We start from the raw sequence: 23,834 nt of genomic DNA on the forward strand, positions 1-23,834 counted from the left end.
CTTGCAATTGGTTTGGGTTGTGGAATTTGTTGTTCTTCTTGAGGAGGGTTTTGATTTTGAGGTTCTTGAGGGTTTTGTGGATTTTTCGGTTGATTATGGACATTTCTTGATAAAAAAATCAATTGAAATTCAGCTAAATAAACAAATCTAAATGAAATTTGTAAAAACCCTACAAAAGAATATCAAAAACCAATAAAACAATATGGAAAACATATAAAACAATGCAAAGTTAAGTTTATATCACTTACCTCATCGTTGTGGGTGTGCTCGTTGTCTTGGATTTCATTGGTGAGGAGGCATTTTCGCAAATGGTGGTGAAATTTCGCTGTCAAACTCGCATACACACTATTGGAGAGCCAAAAAACAAAATGAAAATGATGGGTCGCGGGTCTGCAGCCCGTCATATAACTTTTTGGTCACAGAATAGTGTGTACGCGCTATCGAAAATTAGAAAAAAAAATACTTGTCATCTTTTTGGCACCACAACTTGGTGCATATGCCCCTAATTAATACTAAGTCTAAACAACTACCACATCCACATGAAAGAATAATTAAAAAGTCCAATGTTCATAATATACATTTGTTCTGAATGCCTCTTGGCAATTAAATTCAAAATGCTCAATCATCCACTATACATGTGACAATGTACAAAAGGCTTAAAAGAATATAAATATGTAAAAATAAACATACATCATCCTCTTTGGATACACGATACAAAGTACAATAAAATAAATGAAACTATTAACATACATGATACATCCATTAATCAATAAAGATATAACAACCATCGTAAAAGATAATCATCCACCATAAAACACAACTAACTAAGTGCGTCGGTACTAGAGTAATAGGGATGTCACTCCTAAACATGCTACAACATATATAAAGAAATCTGCAAGAATAAAGCATAAGATAATCCTACAAAGTAGATAACATTATCTATCACATGCTAATCAGCAATATAAAGAAATGTACCAATAAATAACATCCATCATAAGATCCAAGAACTGAATTAAGATAAATACCAACAAAGAATGCTCTAACCATGGTGTCTACGGAAGGATCTCAAATGGTAAGAGTGGAAAAGCACTACCACCTGACCGCGTGGAACCTAAATGGCCCACTCCCACCGCGTTGAGGGGATGGTCTCAAGTCCCAAATAGGATATCAAATCACATAACACAAGATAACAAATCACATAACACAAGAACTCTCTAAGTTCAGGAATCCTAAAAGTACACTAACTCAAGGTTCTAACAAGAATGACATCTAATCCTAGAGGCACACAAGACACATAGGAAAGCTACTATGTAAGCAGGAAAGTGTCATCGCATGAATCATGCTAGAGTTACCCTGGTAGTCTCTCAATAGACCCTAGGCCCCAGTGATCTCTATGCGGTCATTAGTATCCTCTCATATCAATGAGGCATACTACAGAATGCAAGGTCGCAACCAAGCATTCTCTCTACTCCCATCCTAGCCTATACTAGCACTCAAAGCATGGGTGAGAAAATACAATTATCTTATTAGGTTCATTTTAATCCTCATTTAGTGTAATGTTTTCACTTATTAAAACAACCCACAATGAGTTACCTTGGTAGCCACTTAGTGCCCTGGCCTCCATTGCAAGCCACTTCCCGACATACAAGTAGATAACCTACCCTAGGCTCATGAAATCACAAATCACAAAATCACATCAGTCCTATATAAGCAACTGGAAAGCATCAAAAGATAGTCCATAATAATCACATCAATTCTCCATGAGTAACTGAATGCATCAATGATAAATCACAAATATCCAACGGTTCTCAACGAGCAACCGCAATAAATCACAATACCATCTGTTCTCAATGAGCAATTGGAAAGTATCTCAAAGTAATACTGATTGAAGACCCCAAAATGGTCAAGTCAAAAATGTCACAACATGACATCATCAAGATCAAAACAACACTTCAGTCCCATCAAGGTGACTAGAAAGTAATCCAAGTATAACTGATCGATGACTTAAAAATGATTAAGTCAAGTATCTCAAATACATACATCTCAGCTTCACACAAGAAGACTGGAAAGCAATAACAATCAAAAAATACAAACATCTCATAGAGCATACCATCACATTACCATGGTTGGGTTTAGAAATATTGAGATCAAATAACATCAACATGCCATCACATTTGCATAACTATCAAGCCTCTGGTAGACATCCTAACTGGTCAACACTCTAGGACCACCCAAACCCTAAACATGGATAGCATAAAGAACAAGATACAAACACATGTTTTGGTTTGCTTTCGCAATCAAGTGGTTAAGCCAAATATGAGGTTTCAATTTCCATTTCAAGTATATATTTCAAGTGTAAAACATTTAACATTTAATCTCCAAGTCAACCCATGAATAAAACATAGAATTATCCCTCCATTATTTTAAAATAATTTTTTTAAAAATAATCAGAAGATAATTATTTACTTATTTAATTCATTGAACTAGTTCCCATTGACTTTTAATAAAATCATAGTATTATTTTACTAAAATCAATGTTACTAATAACTAAATAAAATTCCCTTGATTCTAATGGCATCTCCCATTATTCAAATCATAGAATCAACTTTCAAATAATTAGCTTACAATTTCCTTAAAAAACTTCAAGGACAATCATTTATTTAAATAATCTTCATTGATTTTAAGTAAAATCAATCTCATTAATAATTCAATTATTTAATTCCACTAAACACTTATTAATATCTCTTTTCTTTTAATTTTCTCTTATTTTAAAATCCATTTACTAAAATTGACTAATAATTAATTACACTTCTTCTACTATTAACTAATCTTAATTAAATTTAATTTAATTAGATTAGTTAATAAATCATATAAAACTAATGCATACTAATAAGATTCTATTTTAATTTGAACCCAAACCCAAATCAATTTCTAATTCTTGATTCTACTAAGGCAAGATTGCAATAATATTTTTAATTCCCATAACTGGATGAAACAATATGCATGCCCAAATTCCAAATTACAAAATTGAAGATTTATTCATAGAGAATTATTCGGACATACATAACAGACACAATGAAGATAGGAAGTGAAATAGCGTAATAAAATATAACAAATAATCACGAGTACCTACCAGGACACTGATGCTAATTCGCTACGCCTCAGAAAATTGTAGAGAAGCTCCTCCTCTTAGAAGCTTCTCCTTTCTGAAAAATTCCTTCCTTCCCCAACATTCGCAATTCCTCCAAGAACCGAATCCCCTCGAGCGACTAGGAGTCCTTGTAGAAGCATATGAGGATGTCCATACACACTAGGAGAGCTCATATATATAAAGGCATCTAAGATGCATCTAGAATGTGTCTAGAAAGAAATAGGAGATAAGCATGACAACTAAGCACATATCTTTCCCGATAAGAAGATAAACATGATGAGGTGTCTAGAATGTTGTAGACACCATGTGCTTAATTAGTATGCTAAATCCTAAGTGTAGACAACATGTGCACAATTAGAGTGAAAACTCCTGTGTTGTCAACATGACAACTCACAAGAGTTCGCATACTCCCATATGAATAAATATTAAAATAATGCACATTAATTTATTAATTTTAAATCTCATGCACTTATCATGAAATTTTAATAAATTAATTTCTTTTCCACTTCTAAATTTATTTTTGAAACTTAACTAATAAAACATTTATTAGCTTTAATAATGATATTATTTACCATTTATTTAAAAATGAACTCTAAATATATTATTATTAAATTAAAAAAATATTACCACGTTCCAAATTTAAACTTATAAATTTAATCTTCAAATTTAATTATTTTTTATTTAATTAATTTCCCAATTAATTAAATAAAATTAATATTAAAATATCATAAATAATTTTCCATTAAATTAAATCATTAATTAAATCTTTTAATTAGACTTAATTCATAGAAAATTCACGAAAGACTCATAACATAAAATACGAAAACCCATCATAGCAAAACACATACAAAATTAGACCAAGGGTTAATATCACAAATTATATCATCTGACGCATTCAGAGAGTACGCGACTTAGATACTTGTCGTAATTTTTCAAGTAGGACAATGACTTAAAGGGTTGGGATTTGGACTCAAGAATTTATCTCCCCTCTCTTACCATTGAGATAATGTGATAGGGTACACTCATCCTAGCAATTCAAGGAAGTTGATACTCGGTACCTGCAACCTGCATAAAATCCATGCATGTATATACACAATATATACTAAGCTAAACATGCAATGGTAGGAAGTGGTGCATCGTGTAGATCTTGACTAGCAGGTGACTATGACTCCCTTCCTTAACCACATCAGAAATGCCATACAGAAAGAAAAAAAACATGCACACCATACACATGCAAGTATGGGGTAAGTATCCATAAGAAAACACATATGATAATAAATCATCTAACTAATCATCATTAATAACTGCAAACACTGTAATAATCATCATGCATACATGAAATATAGAATACCAAATGATCTCATCATATAATAAGCTGAATTTGAAACAATATGTGATAATTCTCAAAATAATGTCACTAATCATCAACCATAAAACTGACAAAAATGCAAACTAGGGGTAGGCACTACAAAATCTCTCTTTCTAATCCTCTAAAAATCTGTTCCTTGACTCGTGTCTAGATGTTATGCCAATTAACATTGATTATAAGCTTTAGGATGATGTCCCCCTACTATAGTAGATTAATATATATGTGGGAATGTGGTAAATATGGTTTTATAGGCTATCCCCATTTGGTACAACTTGAGTTGGCCTGTACAACCTGAGTTGGCCTAGTGGTGGAGAACTTGTACTCTTGAAAGAGAGGTCACAAGTTCAAATCCCACTAGGGGGTAGGGTATGTACACCTCGTTTGTAGTGCCAACCACCTCTTGAAAAAGAGTACGAGGTAGTCCCATATCACTGTCACCATATGTAAACCCAAAAACTATGGCATAGTTTTGTGGACTATAAAACCTACTTAACTTTTTTTTTCTATAATTATTCCATGGTTTACTATATTTGTGCCATTAATTTATTGTATCTATCTAAAGCAATGTCAATTCCTTGATAGATTTTTCAAACACTTGATGACAATAGTTTTATTGTTTATGGATATATTAAAAAGACAACCTATTAGATGTGCTTATTACATTAAGGATATAAGATCAACTAGTACTACTAAGATAACTATCAACATAGTTTTGACTTGGTGGTCAATACTTTCTAGCGAACTCATGACATGGATTAATCCCCTTCCATGGGTCATGTAAAATCTGGCACTTTTATCAAATATTGATAGTTAGAACTTATGGTACAATGACAAATAGAGCCAACACATAGGGCACCTTATAGAATACCCAAGATCTGACTTTTCTTGTAATATTTTACTTAGTCTCATGATCTCCTCTAGTGGCTATATTTTTTCCAACACCCAAAAAGATAACATGGTGATTAATATCAATCTCTCTCATCCCAAACCCTTCTCAAGATGACATATTCAATCTCTCCCTAAGGGAAATTCTTGAGTAGTTAAATTGGTGATTGCATTGCTACCATAGAATTATATTATCCCCTCCAAAAAAATCCTTATTTTGCATGAATTCATAAAACTATTACGAATGATGTGTAAGTGCTATAATTTCTTACAATAGAAAATGACAAATTCCCCATGAACTATGGTGTTATGTTTGTGATAATCATTAACTTATTCTTTCATTGAAACTATGAAAATTGAAATTCTCTTAGGTCATTGAATAAAAAATTTCCCTTAAATGGATAGTGGATAATCCCAATCTTGGAGTTCTCAAACTCTAATGTGATTTGTATCAATTTAATCGTAAGTGCTATGTTGTCTTTCGACTCAACTTTTTCTATAAAATCTATCCTAAATAGATCTAAAACTAAAACAAAAATTTCCAAGAGGTGAATCAAACCCTAATTTAGATCATGTAGAATTTAATTATAAATATCATTTTAAATATGTTAAAAATTAAACACATTTATTCATAATCCTTTGCAAGTCGATCATTAAAAATCATAGATGGTGTTGTTGAAATATAAAAAGGTATTTCTTGGTTACCAATTGAAAATTTAAATAAATCTTCCAATTCTAGAAGGATTTCATACTTAAGTTAATTGAGATAGATTCTAATGTTCCACAAGAATTAAAATTTAGAAAATATAATACTTGACTAATACATGCCTAATAATAATTTATTTGTTAGATCACTCAAAGAAATTGTGGGTTTTCTTGATTCAATGGGTTAAGTTTATAATTTATATTTTTTTTATCTAATGGGTTAGGTTTATGGATTTTAATATTTCAAGGGTAGTAAAATTGACTATAAACATGGGAATGTCAATAGCCATCATAACCATTAGATTTGAAGATCTATGTGTAGATATACATAAAATGGAAAGGAATATAGGATGCTATATAAATAAAGATGATTAATCAAATATAAGATTATATTTGTTTAAGACTATACTACAATTAGCTAATTTTGTAAGAATTGATAGTAAACTTGTTAGTTTCTTGTTTTTATAACTTTTTTCCATAAAACATTAAAGTTTTAAATCTAAAATGATTGATAATCAAGTTGTTCATAGTTGTATCTTTATCTATAGTGTAGTTATAAGAAAACATGAAATAATATGATCTAGTACATACTGTTCTAAATGTGCAAACTTCATTTAGATGGAAAGAGAGTCAAGTTTAAAGATGACAATGTTAAGTTCATAATATAATATTAATTCTTATCTATAACTGTAAAAACAATTCTTTACCTTGCAAATTACTTAATATGAATAGGTGAATAATTTGGGAGGGACAATAACATTTTGAAAAAATGATACATTAAATTAATATATAATACTTAAGGAAAACTATCAGCTATAAATGATATTAGAGAAATTGCTAATCAATAATAAATTATAAAATCCTACTTTAATTAACTAATTAAAATTTTAATAATAAAAAATATTATAACACCATTCCTTTTCACTAAATTAAAAATGTGAAAAAGTTCTTTTAAATTCTTATATTTAAAAATATAATTTATTTAAGAATTCAATCCTTTAAGAATTAAAATTTATTGAATGCATATTTGAGTGAATTAAGGAAAGATAGAAATTAGATGTTTTGCATGAAAACCTTAAATTTCAAAATCTAGAATCTATTTGGCATTATGGATATGAATTTTGGAATTCTAATAGCTTTAACATTAAAATTGTACTAACATTAATTTGGATAATTTCATGTAATATTATATAAATTTGAAGATTATCTCATAATTAAAGTAACATTACACATGAATTGTAGAATTTTAGTTTATTAAAGTCTAAGTGATATTTTCTATGTAAATTCAATAAATTAAATTTATTTATAAATTGATAATAGTGAATATCTATAATTATACCACAAACGTCTTTAAAATATTCATCTCGAGTTCTTGGAAATAAATACAACTGGAATATGTATATATATTGCAACACATAAGATAGGATATAAACATATGACTGAAGAGTTGAAAAACCACTTGGTTTGAACACTCTCTCAGCCTAAGATAAGCCCCTCTAGATGGAGTTCACTATTACATAGAGAAAACTAAACAACATATTTAGCAAGCCCGACATTATTTTTAGACAAACTGACACCCGGATTGAAATGAGTTACAAACCAACAAGCGACAAGTACTTAAAATATAAGCTCATACTTAGTTGGCAAGAAGCCATGCAATCGTTCCTTCAAGCATAAAATGACAAATTCCTTCCTCCCCTGGTTTCACATTCAATGCCACAAATGCTGCATGCTCTGGATTCCAGCCACTGGTGTCTGCATGACATATAGCCACCACAGGTACAAGGCATCCATATGTCCCTTGTCCTTTGAGAGAAAGTTCAAAGATCTTTGTTCCTTTAGATTCATGGCACATGTATATGGCATATGGATACACTAAGTTGTGGCAAATAACATGTTTGGAACTAGAATTGCTTTTCAAAGCACTGACAGAGAATTGGTGATTTTCAGTATTGAAATTGTTTGGAAGATCTGTAACCAATACATTCAGCTTATTACTCCCAAATTTAGCAGTACTATAGTCTATCATAGATTCCATTGAGGTTGCACAATATGTTGTTTCACCTTTGATAGCTAGACTCTCACATGTTTTCAAAGTCTTTTCCATGGCAATACTCATGTGGGAACCTTGAGGTATTTTGAGCATATCTTGAGCTACAAGTAATTTCTCCGAAGAGAAGGGGATTTCAGTTGATATGCTACGTGGAATGAAACCTGCTAAATTATGAGCTTTTAAGACCTCCAAATGCACCATTAGATTGGTTCCAATATGCAAATCTTTTTCAAAGAAGAAAATTGACAATAAAGGGTCTATTGCCAATAGTTGCCTATGGTACTCAACATTTTTTTTATTTGAATCCTTAGCTAGGGTTATATCTCCTCCTTTGGGTGATGAGTGTCTATTAGTGATATATTTACGATTATACAAGGTTGCATCTCCTCCTTGAGATGGCCTATACTTATGACTAGAGATAGATACATCTCCTTCTTGAGGTGTATTATACTTGTGACTATATAAGGTTGCATCTTTTCCTTGAGGTGGAATATACTTATGACTAGAGATGGACACATCTCCTACTTGAGGTGTAATATACTTATGACTATATATGGTTGCATCTCCTCCTTGAGGTGGAATATACTTATGACTAGAAATGGATACATCTCCTACTTGAGGTCTAGGGTACTTATGACTATATATAGTTGCATCTCCTTTCTGAGGTTGGATATACTTTTGACTAGAAATAGATACATCTCCTACTTGAGGTGTAATGTACTTGTGACCATATAGAGTTGCATCTCCTCCACTACGTGGAATGTATTTTTGGCTAGACAAAGATACATCTCCTACATGAGTTGTAAAGTACTTATGACTAGATATGGTTGCATCTCCTCGTCCAGTTGAGATATACTTTTGACTAGAGATAGATACATCATCTACTTCTGGTGTAAAGTACTTATGACTATAGATGGTTGCATCTCCTCCTCCTCGACTTGCTATATACTTCTGACTAGAAATGGATACATCTCCTGAGTTGACACCATCTTCTTCAATATTTTTGTGAAACAGATGATCCGCCATGGTGTGAGGACAGATGGCTTCGCGTAGAGCGTTGGGAATGGATGTGTTGGGCAACTTCAGGTTCCAGTAACCTAAAGCTGGACAAATCCCTTCACCCTCCGAATTGTTGGCCTTGCTCACAACCACACTCTGCCCAAAACAAATAAAGACACCAGACAGTTAAATATTAAGCCATCAAGTCCATCAAACATGTTTTTCGCTGAAAGATTGTCGAGTTATTTTTCGACTAAAAAGTATATAATCGTTTTGGAAGACTACAAAAGTACGTACCACAAGAACAAGAACAAGAACAATCAACGTAGGGGAAACCGCCATTTTGTACGCCATTCCTGCAAACATGAGAACCAAACGTTACACTTGATTTAGTCCGAGTTCATTACAACCAATTCATGTAATTTCGTGAGCTAAACATGTAATTATGTGGAGGAAAAAATCTTAAAATGACTACTTGGACGCAATAGATAAAACCATCAAACAAAACTTATGTGGAAGACAACTTCTAGAAAAGACTAGGCAATGGATAAATGATGGAAGAAAGACCTTGTTTCGCAGCAATGGAAAGCTAAGTAGTTCCGATGTGGAGATAACAAAGCCCTTCCCTCCGTATAAATAAGCCCTGGGAGCCGGAAAGGACGAAGACGTCACTTCCTTACAAGCTAGAACGTTTTTCTTGCATTTATGTTGTGACTGTCATTGTTCTTATCGCTGTTTTCTACTTTTCTATGATTATACTCGCTGTTGATAGCATAAAATATTGCTGGACGGTTTTAATAACATTAGTGGTTCCCCTGCAACTTGTGGGCAACTGATATTTTATGTTTTAAAATTAGAGGATTGGATCGTCAGTCTACGTTTGCCTATTATTCTCTTTCCTTTCCTTCTCATGACCCACAAGCGCAGATATCTAAGACACTCCAGACAACACACTTTGTGAGCTTTTCATATCAACACGTGAAAATTCACAAACTGTTATATCAGCTGGTGTCAAATTTGCTCTATCACTTTCACGCATCCAATGATTTATTTTTATGTAGGTAACGAATCAATAATCCCTTGCTTTATGTAATTAATGATCTATCTTTATGTCATTAATAATGTATGTCTGATTTTCCTCCATGTTTAAATGCCTCTCTTTCATTTCATATAGAATAATATATTTAGCATTCTTCACAAAATAAAGTAGGGATTTTTTATAATGCAATTAAAATAATTCAATTTTTTTAATTATAAATTATTTTTCTATTGAGAAGCCAAAAATGATAGGCTATAGAATAATAAAATGTTGTGTTATTACATATTGTAGTAATGAGAGAATTTTAAAAATATACATGTTAACATTTATTAATATGAATACTTATAAGAAGGGAACACCTTGCAATCTAATGCGCCTATCATCTCATAGCACCTCACAACCTTATGGTAATGATCATTTTTTAATAATATTTTTTATCGAATACTAATTTGTGTACAACTTTAAGTTAAATACTTCTCAGTTATATTAAATATAATATAATATAATTCTATTGCGGTAAACAATGTTAGAACTAATTATTAACAATGTTTAGGAAAGGAAAAAATAATTAAGCATTAATATTTATACTAATAGTTTATTTTGACTAATTTTACATTTTAAGATATATATATATATATATAAATTAAGTAAAAAATAGTTTTAAACTTTGTCAAGTTTCAAAGCTTTAAACTATAGGTAAATTTACTTAAATATTAAATGCTTATTATTAATATTTTAGTTAACTAAGAAGGGGTACTTAGTTTAATGAAAAAATTTGTATGGTAGACACCTAAATAGTGTTGACTTTAAATGTGTGTGTGTGTGTGTGTGTGTGTGTGTGTGTGTGTGTGAGAGAGAGAGAGAGAGAGAGAGAGTTGGGGGGGGGGGGGGAGGGGGTGTGGTTAGAAAGAGAGTGAGGTTAAGGATTATGAGCCTAATAGAAGGAGGTTAAAAATTAGTGTGAGAATGAGAAAGGTAAAGAGTTTTTGTTTGTGTTTGTGTGTGTGTGTGTGTGTGTGTGTGTGTGTGTGTGTGTGTGAGAGAGAGAGAGGGGGGGGGGGTTGGTTAGAAAGAGAGTGAGGTTAAGGATTATGAGCTTGATAGAAGGAGGTTAGAAATTAGTGTGAGAATGAGAGAGGTAAAGAGTTTGTGTGTGTGTGTTTTTGTGTGTGTGTGTGTGTGTGTGTGTGTGTGTGTGTGTGTGTGTGTGTGTGTGGGAGAGAGAGAAAGAGAGAGAGAGAGAGAGAGAGAGAGAGAGAGAGAGAGAGAGAGAGAGAGAGAGTATGATAACACTCTTACCTACCTATTTCCTCTATGTTTGGAAAGTAATGCCTACATGTTTTAGATCATGATTGATTCAAATGGATAGAAAATTAAATCTTGATTTACTAGTATTATTTTAGTTCCATTATGTTGTTTATCTTTTCAATAGATTTTGAACGCATTTTAAACATAGTTAATTGGACTCCAGATGTGAAAGTTATGGCTTTTGGAGTAGAGACTAATTTTATTTCTTCAAAACATGGTCAGGTTTTGAATAACCTAAATGAGTTTGAAGAGATTCTTCATCCTAGAAATTAGATCAGTTTTGTATTTTATGTATTTTGGATAGGCTTGGTAACTAAGCTTGACTAGTTTTTGAAATTTCAAATAACCCGATCGGGTTATTGATATTTTTTTTTGTGATGTCCACTAATTTGTACACCATCCTAGTGCATACACCCTCTTCTCTGCACTGTCTCAACATCTTCAAGTCTCACTACAATCTACCTCAACATTTTCATTATAATATTATATATATTTCCTCTACAACAAACCATTTTGACATTAGCTCCTGCAAGATCATAACCTTTTGCAAGTTATAGGTCAGATTTTAGATCTACCAACCTACAAACTTGTAGTGATACTTGAAGATGTTGAGACAGTGCAGAGAAGAGGTGTACATATTGAATATATTAGTGATAATGAAGAAGCAACACCTAATATGAATCTTGAACTTGAGGTTGAACATGATGAAGAAAGGATTTTGAGAGGTTTGTCTAGATATATTGCTAGACCTACTATTTAAGTAGCTTGCTATGATGGAATACTGGAGACTAATATAGTATTGGATCTCTGAAATGGATAAATACATTGAGTATGAAGGTACTCCTTATAATAAAAGGTGAAGATAGTAGTCACAATGTTGAAGGGTTGTGCTTCACTTTGGTGGGATCATTTGGGAATAGAAAGATGAAAGAGAGGAAAAGAAAATATCAAGACGTGATAAAAAATTATTGGAAAAATAAAGAAAAACATTCTCCCTATAGATTACCAAGTCAACTTGTTGAGGAAAATGCAGAATTTGAAGGAAAAAAGAGATGAATGTAAAATAATACTAATGAATTATACAAGTTAGATATTAAATTTGAGCATGTGGACGATTAAGTTGAGAAAGTAGGTAGATACTTGAACGGTTTATAGGCATAAATTCAAGATGAGATAAGCCATGTTAAGATGGATATTATGGAAGAGGCATATTAGTATGCTTTGAGGGCTAAACAAATATTGGCAAAGAAAAATGAATGAAGACGGAGAAGAAAAGGTGGAAGATTTCAAAGAAATAGAGGAAGATCCTATGGAGAAAGTAGTAGATCTCAAGTGCAAGAGAAACGAAAATCTAATTGGAAAGATGACAATACTTGTAAAAAAAGTAATTACACTAGAGGTAGCTATATTGGTTACCCTAGGAATAGTAATAATGGTAAGAGGGATGAAAGATCTTGGTTTAAAGGTACTTGTTACAAATTTTGTAAAGAAGGACATAGAGTTTTTGAATGTACTAATTCTAGTAAAAAGGTTGGAGGAAGTGGCATAAATGTTTTATCTTGTGAAGAAGTTGTTGAAACACATAATGAACTTGAAAATGGTGAGAATCTAATGATAAAAAGGATCTTGTAGTATTATAAATCAAATGAAAGGACTTTTTAAAGAGAAGTTTGTTCAAAATCATATGTAAAATTGATGGAAAATATTTCAAAGTGATCATTGACATTAGTAGTTCAAGTAATCTAGCCTACAAGGAATTGGTAAACAAGTTGAAGTTGCAGAGGTTGAGATATCTGAACCCTTATCATGTTTCTTGGATTTAGGATGAACATAAATTGTTGGTAAGTGAAAAATTCCCTGTAAAAATTAAAACTGGGAATTACTATGATGAAGTCTTGTGTAATATTATTCCTATGGATTATTGTCACATTTAGTTGGGTAGATCTTGGTAATATGATAGACAGGCATTGCATGATGGTAGATTCAAATCATTATAGTATTTGGGAAAATAGGAAGAAGTGTATTTTGTTATCTTTGAATGAGAAACTTGATGAGAACCATTTTACTACAATAAGAGTTTGTTTGGTGGATGGAAATAAATTTGTTAAAGATATAAAGGAATAGAACATATGCCTTAAAACAAGATTAACTTGAGCATGCACTTTAGATAAAAGATTTTTTGGATGAATTTCAAGATGTTATTTCTAAGGATGTACCTAATGGATTTCTTCATGTGAGATGTATTGACATTGCATGGATTTGATCCATGGAGCTAGCTTTCCAAACAAATCACCACATAAACTAACCCCGATGGAGAATGTTGAATTTAACAGACAAGTGCAAGAATTTATTGAGAGATATATAAGAGAAAGTTTGAGTCCTTGTGTAGTACCTACTGTATTAGCGCCTAAGAAGAACGAAGAATGGAGAATGTGCACTGATTCCAGAGCTATAAACAAGGTCGTAGTAAAGTATATGTTTTCTTTTCCTAGTATTGATGACATCATGTATTGTTTGAGTGGAGCTAGATACTTTACCAAAATTGATTTGAAATGTGGATATCATTAAATCAGAATCAAAGAAGGAGATGAATGGAAAATTTATTTTAAGAGTAATGAAGGATTGTATGAATGGTTGGTTATACCTTTTGGTTTGACTAATGCACCTAGCACTTTCATGAGATTGATGAATAAAGTTTTAAAGAATTTTTTGGACAAATTTTTGATTGTATACGTTGATGACATATTGATTTTTAGTAAGACTAAAGAGGAACATCTTGAGCATATCAAAAAAGTGTTACAGAGGTTGAAAGAGGAAAATTTATTGATTAACTTCAATAAAATTTCTTTTATGAAGGAGGAACTAGTATATCTTGGTTTCATAATTTCAATTGAAGGTTTGAAGATGGATCCTGAGAAGGTAAAAGCCATATTAGAATGGCCTACACCTATGACTATTGGAGAAGTTAAATTGTTTCATGGGTTGGCAATTTTTACAAAAAGTTTATCATAAATTTAAGTCCATTGTGTAATGCCATGACAAAGACTATGAGAGGAGATAAAAAGGATTTCAAGTGGGCACAAGGAGAAAATAATCTAGTTTTGAAGCATTAAAAAAAAAAAGTCATAGAGTTACCTATACTTTCTTTGCCTGATTTCACTAAGGTTTCCCAAGAATTTTTGATGCCAATGAGAATGCAATTGGAGCTATTTTGAGTCAAGAAGGAAGACATTTATCTTTATTTAGTGAGAAATTGAATGATTCTAGAAGGAAAAACTTAGTTTATGATCAAGAAATATGTGCTTTAAAGAAGTGAAGGCATTATCTGATGCCTAAGGAATTTTTCTTACACACAGATCATAAAACCTTGTAATACATTGGAAGTTAGAAAAAAAAAATTAGAGACATATGAAGTGGGTAGAATATTTGAAGAATTTCACCTTTGTATTGAAACATAGAAGTGGAGAATCAAACAAAGTTGTTGATGCTTGGAGTAGCAGAAGGAGTTTGTTAATAGAGTGAAGGTTGAAGTTCTTGGTTTTGGTGATTTAATGACTTTTTATGAAATGGACCCTAATTTTGTACAACCTTAGAAGTCTTGTAAGTATCATTTGAAAGTTGAAAAAGATAAGGGGATTGACTATTTCATTTAGGATGACATGTTGTTCAAAGGATTTCAACTTTGCATACCTAAAGGATCAAGAGGAGTAACATCATTAAAGATAAGCATAGTGGTGGACTTGTAGGACACTTTGGAATTGATAAGACACTAAAGTTGATTGCTAAAAGATATTATTGGCCTTAGATGTATAAGGATGTTCAAAAATTTGCAAGAAGTTATGGAATCTGTCAAGTAATTAAAGGAACTATTCATAATTTGAGATTGTATTCACCTATGCCTATTCTTGTTGCAATACATATAGTAGAACTATTTTGTAAAGAGATAGTAAGGTTGCATTGCCAACAACAATTGTTTAAGAGAAAGACACTAAGTTCATTGGATACTTTTGGAAGAAACTTTGGAAGAAGTTAAAAATTGATCTTATGTTCAGTTCTATATTTCACCCTTGATTGATAGAAGAAATGAAGTTTTGAATAAAAGCTTGGGTAACTTGTTGAGATTCTTGGTTGGAAGTAAGCCTACAAATTCAAACTTGGTCTTGACACAAGCTGAATTTGCATTTAACAACTTTGCGAATAGAATTACAAAGAAGAAACCTTTTGAGATGATAAATGGATTTGACCCTAGAGGAAACTAAGAAATAAGGGACTTGAAAAATGAAGAAAATAACAGTATTGATGCTGAAGATTTTGTGAGTTTCATAAAGGATTTGCATGATGATGTAAGAGATACTTTGAAGACTAGTAATCAGGAATATAAACAACAATTTGATAAGAGGAGAAGATATAAATATTTTAGTGATGATGATCAGGTAATGGTTCACTCGAAGAAAAATAGATTTCCAATTTGAGCATTAAAAAAATTGAAGATGGAGAAGTTTGGGCTTGTAAAATTTTGAGAGAGTTTGATCTATGGAAACTCTTTTGAAGTAGAGATGTCAAAAGTTATGAATATTTCACCCATATTCAACATTTATGATATCTTTGAGTAGCATGAGACTTAAAGTGAATTGACTAATAATCTAGATTATTAAAGGAAGAAAGAAGAAGTGCTAAAGGATTACATGGAAAACATTGTTGAGTGGAAAGGAAAACCTATTGAAGAAAGTTCATAGATATCACAAGTTGAACTAAATCTTTATGATTTAGGTCAGAACACTCTTGAATCTTGATATGGACAATAGTTCTTTTCATACCCTAGGTGTTTGATGTAAGATCATCTTGGGTTGATGGGCAATTTTGCATTACCAAAAATATTTCTTGTTTTTTATGCCAATATGTTATTCACAAAGTAGTTTTTGCTAGTTTTGGTTTTAGATTATGCACAGTTGATATCATAATGAGGACCTATCCTAGATCCTTATCCTAAGTGCACATACTCTAAGGTTTGTTGTGCTCAAAATTTTGTGGCATTCTTTCAATCTTTGTTTCCTCCAGTTTTTACCTAGCGAGGCATGTTGTTTTTCTTTGTGTAATTTTTTTCCAATGATATAGTGTCTTGCGCAATTGGGGGCTCACACCTAACTCCCATGTTGACTTATCCTTAGGGTGTATGCACTAGGATGGTGTACAAATTAGTGGACATCACAAAAAAAAATGTCAATAACTCGATCGAGTTATTTGAAATTTCAAAAATTGGTCAGGCTTAGTTACCAAGCCTATCCAAAATACATAAAATACAAAACTGATCTGATTTCTAGGATGAAGAATCTCTTCAAAACTCATTTAGGTTATTCAAAACCTGATCGTGTTTTGAATAAATAAAATTAGTCTCTACTCCAAAAGCTGTAACTTTCACATCTGGAGTCCAATTAACTATGTTTAAAATGCATTCAAAATCTATTGAAAAGATAAACAACATAATGGAACTAAAATAATACTAGTAAATCAAGATTTAATTTTCCATCCATTTGAATCAATCATGATCTAAAACATGTAGGCATTATTTTCCAAACATAGAGCAAATAGGTAGGTAAGAGTGTTATCATAGTCTCTCTCTCTCTCTCTCTCTCTCTCTCTCTCTCTCTCTCTCACACACACACACACACACACACACACACACACACACACACACACACACACACAAACACACACACAAACTCTTTACCTCTCTCATTCTCACACTAATTTCTAACCTCCTTCTATCAAGCTCATAATCCTTAACCTCACTCTCTTTCTAACCAACACCCCCCCCCCCCCCCCCCCTCTCTCTCTCTCTCTCTCTCTCACACACACACACACACACACACACACACACACACAAACACAAACTCTTTACCTCTCTCATTCTCACACTAATTTTTAACCCCCTTCTATTAGGCTCATAATCCTTAACCTCACTCTCTTTCTAACCACCGCCCCCCCAACCCCCCCCCCCCAAAACTCTCTCTCTCTCACACACACACACACATTTAAAGTCAACACTATTTAGGTGTCTATCATACCAATTTTTTCATTAAACTAAGTACCCCTTCTTAGTTAACTAAAATATTAATAATAAGCATTTAATATTTAAGTAAATTTACCTATAGTTTAAAGCTTTCAAACTTGACAAAGTTTAAAACTATTTTTTACTTAATTTATTTATGTATTATATATATATATATATATCTCTTAAAATGTAAAATTAGTCAAAATAAACTATTAGTATAAATATTAATGCTTAATTATTTTTTCCTTTCCTAAACATTGTTAATAATTAGTTCTAACATTGTTTACCGCAATAGAATTATATTATATTATATTTAATATAACTGAGAAGTATTTAACTTAAAGTTGTACACAAATTAATATTCGATAAAAAATATTATTAAGAAATGATCATTACCATAAGGTTGTGAGGTGCTATGAGATGATAGGCGCATTAGATTGCAAGGTGTTCCCTTCTTATAAGTATTCATATTAATAAATGTTAACATGTATATTTTTAAAATTCTCTCATTACTACAATATGTAATAACACAACATTTTATTATTCTATAGCCTATATTTTTGGCTTCTCAATAGAAAAATAATTTATAATAAAAAAAATTGAATTATTTTAATTGCATTATAAAAAATCCCTACTTTATTTTGTGAAGAATGATAAATATATTATTCTATATGAAATGAAAGAGAGGCATTTAAACATCGAGGAAAATCAGACATACATTATTAATGACATAAAGATAGATCATTAATTACATTTAAAGGAAGGGATTATTAATTCGTTACCTACATAAAAATAAATCATTGGATGCGTGAAAGTGATAGAGCAAATTTGACACCAGCTGATATAACAGTTTGTGAATTTTCACGTGTTGATATGAAAAGCTCACAAAGTGTGTTGTCTGGAGTGTCTTAGATATCTGCGCTTGTGGGTCATGAGAAGGAAAGGAAAGGAAAGAGAATAATAGGCAAACGTAGACTGACGATCCAATCCACTAATTTTAAAACATAAAATATCAGTTGCCCACAAGTTGCACAGGAACCACTAATGTTATTAAAACCGTCCAGCAATATTTTATGCTATCAACAGCGAGTATAATCATAGAAAAGTAGAAAACAGCGAGAAGAACAATGACAGTCACAACATAAATGCAAGAAAAACGTTCTAGCTTGTAAGGAAGTGACGTCTTCGTCCTTTCCGGCTCCCAGGGCTTATTTATACGGAGGGAAGGGCTTTGTTATCTCCACATCGGAACTACTTAGCTTTCCATTGCTGCGAAACAAGGTCTTTCTTCCATCATTTATCCATTGCCTAGTCTTTTCTAGAAGTTGTCTTCCACATAAGTTTTGTTTGATGGTTTTATCTATTGCGTCCAAGTAGTCATTTTAAGATTTTGTCCTCCACATAATTACATGTTTAGCTCACGAAATTACATGAATTGGTTGTAATGAACTCGGACTAAATCAAGTGTAACGTTTGGTTCTCATGTTTGCAGGAATGGCGTACAAAATGGCGGTTTCCCCTACGTTGATTGTTCTTGTTCTTGTTCTTGTGGTACGTACTTTTGTAGTCTTCCAAAACGATTATATACTTTTCAGTCGAAAAATAACTCGACAATCTTTCAGCGAAAAACATGTTTGATGGACTTGATGGCTTAATATTTAACTGTCTGGTGTCTTTATTTGTTTTGGGCAGAGTGTGGTTGTGAGCAAGGCCAACAATTCGGAGGGTGAAGGGATTTGTCCAGCTTTAGGTTACTGGAACCTGAAGTTGCCCAACACATCCATTCCCAACGCTCTACGCGAAGCCATCTGTCCTCACACCATGGCGGATCATCTGTTTCACAAAAATATTCAAGAAGATGGCGTCAAGTCAGGAGATGTATCCATTTCTAGTCAGAAGTATATAGCAAGTCGAGGAGGAGGAGATGCAACCATCTATAGTCATAAGTACTTTACACCAGAAGTAGATGATGTATCTATCTCTAGTCAAAAGTATATCTCAACTGGACGAGGAGATGCAACCATATATAGTCATAAGTACTTTACAACTCATGTAGGAGATGTATCTTTGTCTAGCCAAAAATACATTCCACCTAGTGGAGGAGATGCAACTCTATATGGTCACAAGTACATTACACCTCAAGTAGGAGATGTATCTATTTCTAGTCAAAAGTATATCCCACCTCAGGAAGGAGATGCAACTATATATAGTCATAAGTACCCTAGACCTCAAGTAGGAGATGTATCCATTTCTAGTCATAAGTATATTCCACCTCAAGGAGGAGATGCAACCATATATAGTCATAAGTATATTACACCTCAAGTAGGAGATGTGTCCATTTCTAGTCATAAGTATATTCCACCTCAAGGAGAAGATGCAACCTTATATAGTCACGAGTATAATACACCTCAAGAAGGAGATGTATCTATCTCTAGTCATAAGTATAGGCCATCTCAAGGAGGAGATGCAACCTTGTATAATCATAAATATATCACTGATAGACACTCATCACCCAAAGGAGGAGATATAACCCTAGCTAAGGATTCAAATAAAAAAAATGTTGAGTACCATAGGCAACTATTGGCAATAGACCCTTTATTGTCAATTTTCTTCTTTGAAAAAGATTTGCATATTGGAACCAATCTGATGGTGCATTTGGAGGTCTTAAAAACTCATAATTTAGCAGGTTTCATTCCACGTAGCATATCAACTGAAATCCCCTTCTCTTTGGAGAAATTACTTGCAGCTCAAGATATGCTCAAAATACCTCAAGGTTCCCACATGAGTATTGCCATGGAAAAGACTTTGAAAACATGTGAGAGTCTAGCTATCAAAGGTGAAACAACATATTGTGCAACCTCAATGGAATCTATGATAGACTACAGTACTGCTAAATTTGGGAGTAATAAGCTGAATGTATTGGTTACAGATCTTCCAAACAATTTCAATACTGAAAATCACCAATTCTCTGTCAGTGCTTTGAAAAGCAATTCTAGTTCCAAACATGTTATTTGCCACAACTTAGTGTATCCATATGCCATATACATGTGCCATGAATCTAAAGGAACAAAGATCTTTGAACTTTCTCTCAAAGGACAAGGGACATATGGATGCCTTGTACCTGTGGTGGTTATATGTCATGCAGACACCAGTGGTTGGAATCCGGAGCATGCAGCATTTGTGGCATTGAATGTGAAACCAGGGGAGGAAGGAATTTGTCATTTTATGCTTGAAGGAACGATTGCATGGCTTCTTGCCAGCTAAGTATGAGCTTATATTTTAAGTACTTGTCACTTGTTGGTTTGTAACTCATTTCAATCCCGGTGTCAGTTTGTCTAAAAATAATGGCGGGCTTGCTAAATATGTTGTTTAGTTTTCTCTATGTAATAGTGAACTCCATCTAGAGGGGCTTATCTTAGGCTGAGAGAGTGTTCAAACCAAGTGGTTTTTCAACTCTTCAGTCATATGTTTATATCCTATCTTATGTGTTGCAATATATATACATATTCTAGTTGTATTTATTTCCAAGAACTCGAGATGAATATTTTAAAGACGTTTGTGGTATAATTATAGATATTCACTATTATCAATCTATAAATAAATTTAATTTATTGAATTTACATAGAAAAGATCACTTAGACTTTAATAAACTAAAATTCTACAATTCATGTATAATGTTACTTTAATTATGAGATAATCTTCAAATTTATATAATATTACATGAAATTATCCAAATTAATGTTATTACAATTTTAATGTTAAAGCTATTAGAATTCTAAAATTCATATCCATAATGCCAAATAGATTCTAGATTTTGAAATTTAAGGTTTTCATGCAAAACATCTAATTTCTATCTTTCCTTAATTCACTCAAATATGCATTCAATAAATTTTAATTCTTAAAGGATTGAATTCTTAAATAAATTATATTTTTAAATATTAGAATTTAAAAGAACTTTTTCACATTTTTAATTTAGTGAAAAGGAATGGTGTTATAATATTTTTTATTATTAAAATTTTGATTAGTTAATTAAAGTAGGATTTTATAATTTATTATTGATTAGCAATTTCTCTAATATCATTTATAGCTGATAGTTTTCCTTAAGTATTATATATTAATTTAATGTATCATTTTTTCAAAATGTTATTGTCCCTCCCAAATTATTCACCTATTCATATTAAGTATTTGCAAGGTAAATAATTGTTTTTACTGTTATAGATAAGAATTAATATTATATTATAAACTTAACATTGTCATCTTTAAACTTGACTCTCTTTCCATCTAAATGAAGTTTGCACATTTAGAACAGTATGTACTAGATCATATTATTTCATGTTTTCTTATAACTACACTATAGATAAAGATACTACTATGAACAACTTGATTATCAATCATTTTAGATTTAAAACTTTAATGTTTTATGGAAAAAAGTTATAAAAACAAGAAACTAACAAGTTTACTATCAATTCTTACAAAATTAACTAATTGTAGTATAGTTTTAAACAAATATAATCTTCTATATGATTAATCATCTTTATTTATATAGCATCCTATATTCCTTTCCAGTTTATGTATATCTACACATAGATCTTCAAATCTAATGGTTATGATGGCTATTGACATTCTCATTTTTACAGTCAATTTTACTACCCTTGAAATATTAAAATCCATAAACCTAACCCATTAGATAAAAAAATATAAATTATAAACTTAACCCATTGAATCAAGAAAACCCACAATTTCTTTGAGTGATCTAACAAATAAATTATTATTAGGCATATATTAGTCAAGTATTATATTTTCTAAATTTTAATTCTTTTGGAACATTAGAATCTATCTCAATTAACTTAAGTATGAAATCCTTCTAGAATTGGAAGATTTATTTAAATTTTCAATTGGTAACCAAGAAATACCTTTTTATATTTCAGCAACACCATCTATGATTTTTAATGATCGACTTGCGAAGGATTATGAATAAATGTGTTTAATTTTTAACATATTTAAAATGATATTTCTAATTAAATTCTAAATGATCTAAACTAGGGTTTGATTCACCTCTTGGAAATGTTTGTTTTAGTTTTAGATCTATTTAGGATAGATTTTATAGAAATAGTTGAGTTGAAAGACAACATAACACTTACAATTAAATTGATACAAATCACATTAGAGTTTGAGAACTCCAAGATTGGGATTATCCACTATCCATTTAAGGGAAATTTTTTATTCAATGACCTAAGAGAATTTCAATTTTCATAGTTTCAATGAAAGAATAAGTTAATAATTATCACAAACATAACACCATAGTTCATGGGGAATAGCTCATTTTCTATTGTAAGAAATTATAGCACTTACACATCATTCGTAATAGTTTTATGAATTCATCCAAAATAAGGATTTTTTTGGAGGGGATAATATAATTCTATGGTAGCAATGAAATCACCAATTTAACTACTCAAGAATTTCCCTTAGGGAGAGATTGAGTATGTCATCTTGAGAAGGGTGTGGGATGAGAGAGATTGATATTAATCACCATGTTATCTTTTTGGGTGTTGGAAAGAATATAGCCACTAAAAGAGATCATGAGACTAAGTAAAATATTACAAGAAAAGTTAGATCTTGGGTATTCTATAAGATGCCCTATGTGTTGGCTCTATTTGTCATTGTACCATAAGTTCTAACTATCAATATCTGATAAAAGTGCCAGATTTAACATGACCCATGGAAGGGGATTAATCCATGTCATGAGTTCCCAAGAAAGTATTGACCACCAAGTCAAAACTATGTTGATAGTTATCTTAGTATTACTAGTTGATCTTATATCCTTAATGTAATAAGCACATCTAATAGGTTGTCTTTTTAATATATGCATAAACAATAAAACTATCTTCATCAAGTGTTTGAAAAATCTATCAAGGAATTGACATTGCTTTAGATAGATACAATAAATTAATGGCGCAAATATAGTAAACCATGGAATAATTAAAGATCAAATGGGGATAACCTATAAAACCATACTTGCCACATTCCCACATATATATTAAACTACTATAATAGGGGGACATCATCCTAAAGCTTATAATCAATGTTAATTGGCATGACATTTAGACAAGAGTCAAGGAACATATTTTTTAGAGGAATAGAAAGAGAGATTTTGTAGTGCCTAGCCCTAGTTCACATTTTTGTCAGTTTTATGGTTGATTATTAGTGACATTATTTTGAGAATTATCAGATATTATTTCAAATTTAGCTTATTATATGATGAGATCATTTGGT

The 23,834-nt window shown here is 31.6% G+C and overlaps 2 protein-coding genes across 2 annotated transcripts; one reads left to right on the forward strand and one right to left on the reverse strand.

Annotated features, from left to right (window-relative positions):
* Positions 1-7,479: 7,479 nt before the first annotated feature.
* Positions 7,480-9,876, reverse strand: LOC149578041 (uncharacterized). Its single transcript, XM_089796007.1, has 3 exons — positions 9,730-9,876; positions 9,460-9,518; positions 7,480-9,318 (listed from the first exon to the last, which is right to left on the reverse strand). The coding sequence occupies exons 2-3, from the start codon at positions 9,514-9,516 to the stop codon at positions 7,747-7,749; spliced, it is 1,629 nt and encodes a 542-aa protein (XP_089652133.1). The 5' UTR covers positions 9,517-9,518; positions 9,730-9,876; the 3' UTR covers positions 7,480-7,746.
* Positions 9,877-18,689: 8,813 nt separating this feature from the next.
* On the forward strand, positions 18,690-21,092 carry LOC149578042 (uncharacterized). The gene is made up of 3 exons (XM_089796036.1): positions 18,690-18,842; positions 19,054-19,112; positions 19,254-21,092. The coding sequence occupies exons 2-3, from the start codon at positions 19,056-19,058 to the stop codon at positions 20,823-20,825; spliced, it is 1,629 nt and encodes a 542-aa protein (XP_089652162.1). The 5' UTR covers positions 18,690-18,842; positions 19,054-19,055; the 3' UTR covers positions 20,826-21,092.
* Positions 21,093-23,834: the final 2,742 nt, after the last annotated feature.

This window comes from Cupressus sempervirens, chromosome 1, assembly GCF_028749045.1.
Source record: "Cupressus sempervirens isolate cs-2001-9-10 chromosome 1, ASM2874904v1, whole genome shotgun sequence".
NCBI lineage: Eukaryota > Viridiplantae > Streptophyta > Pinopsida > Cupressales > Cupressaceae > Cupressus > Cupressus sempervirens.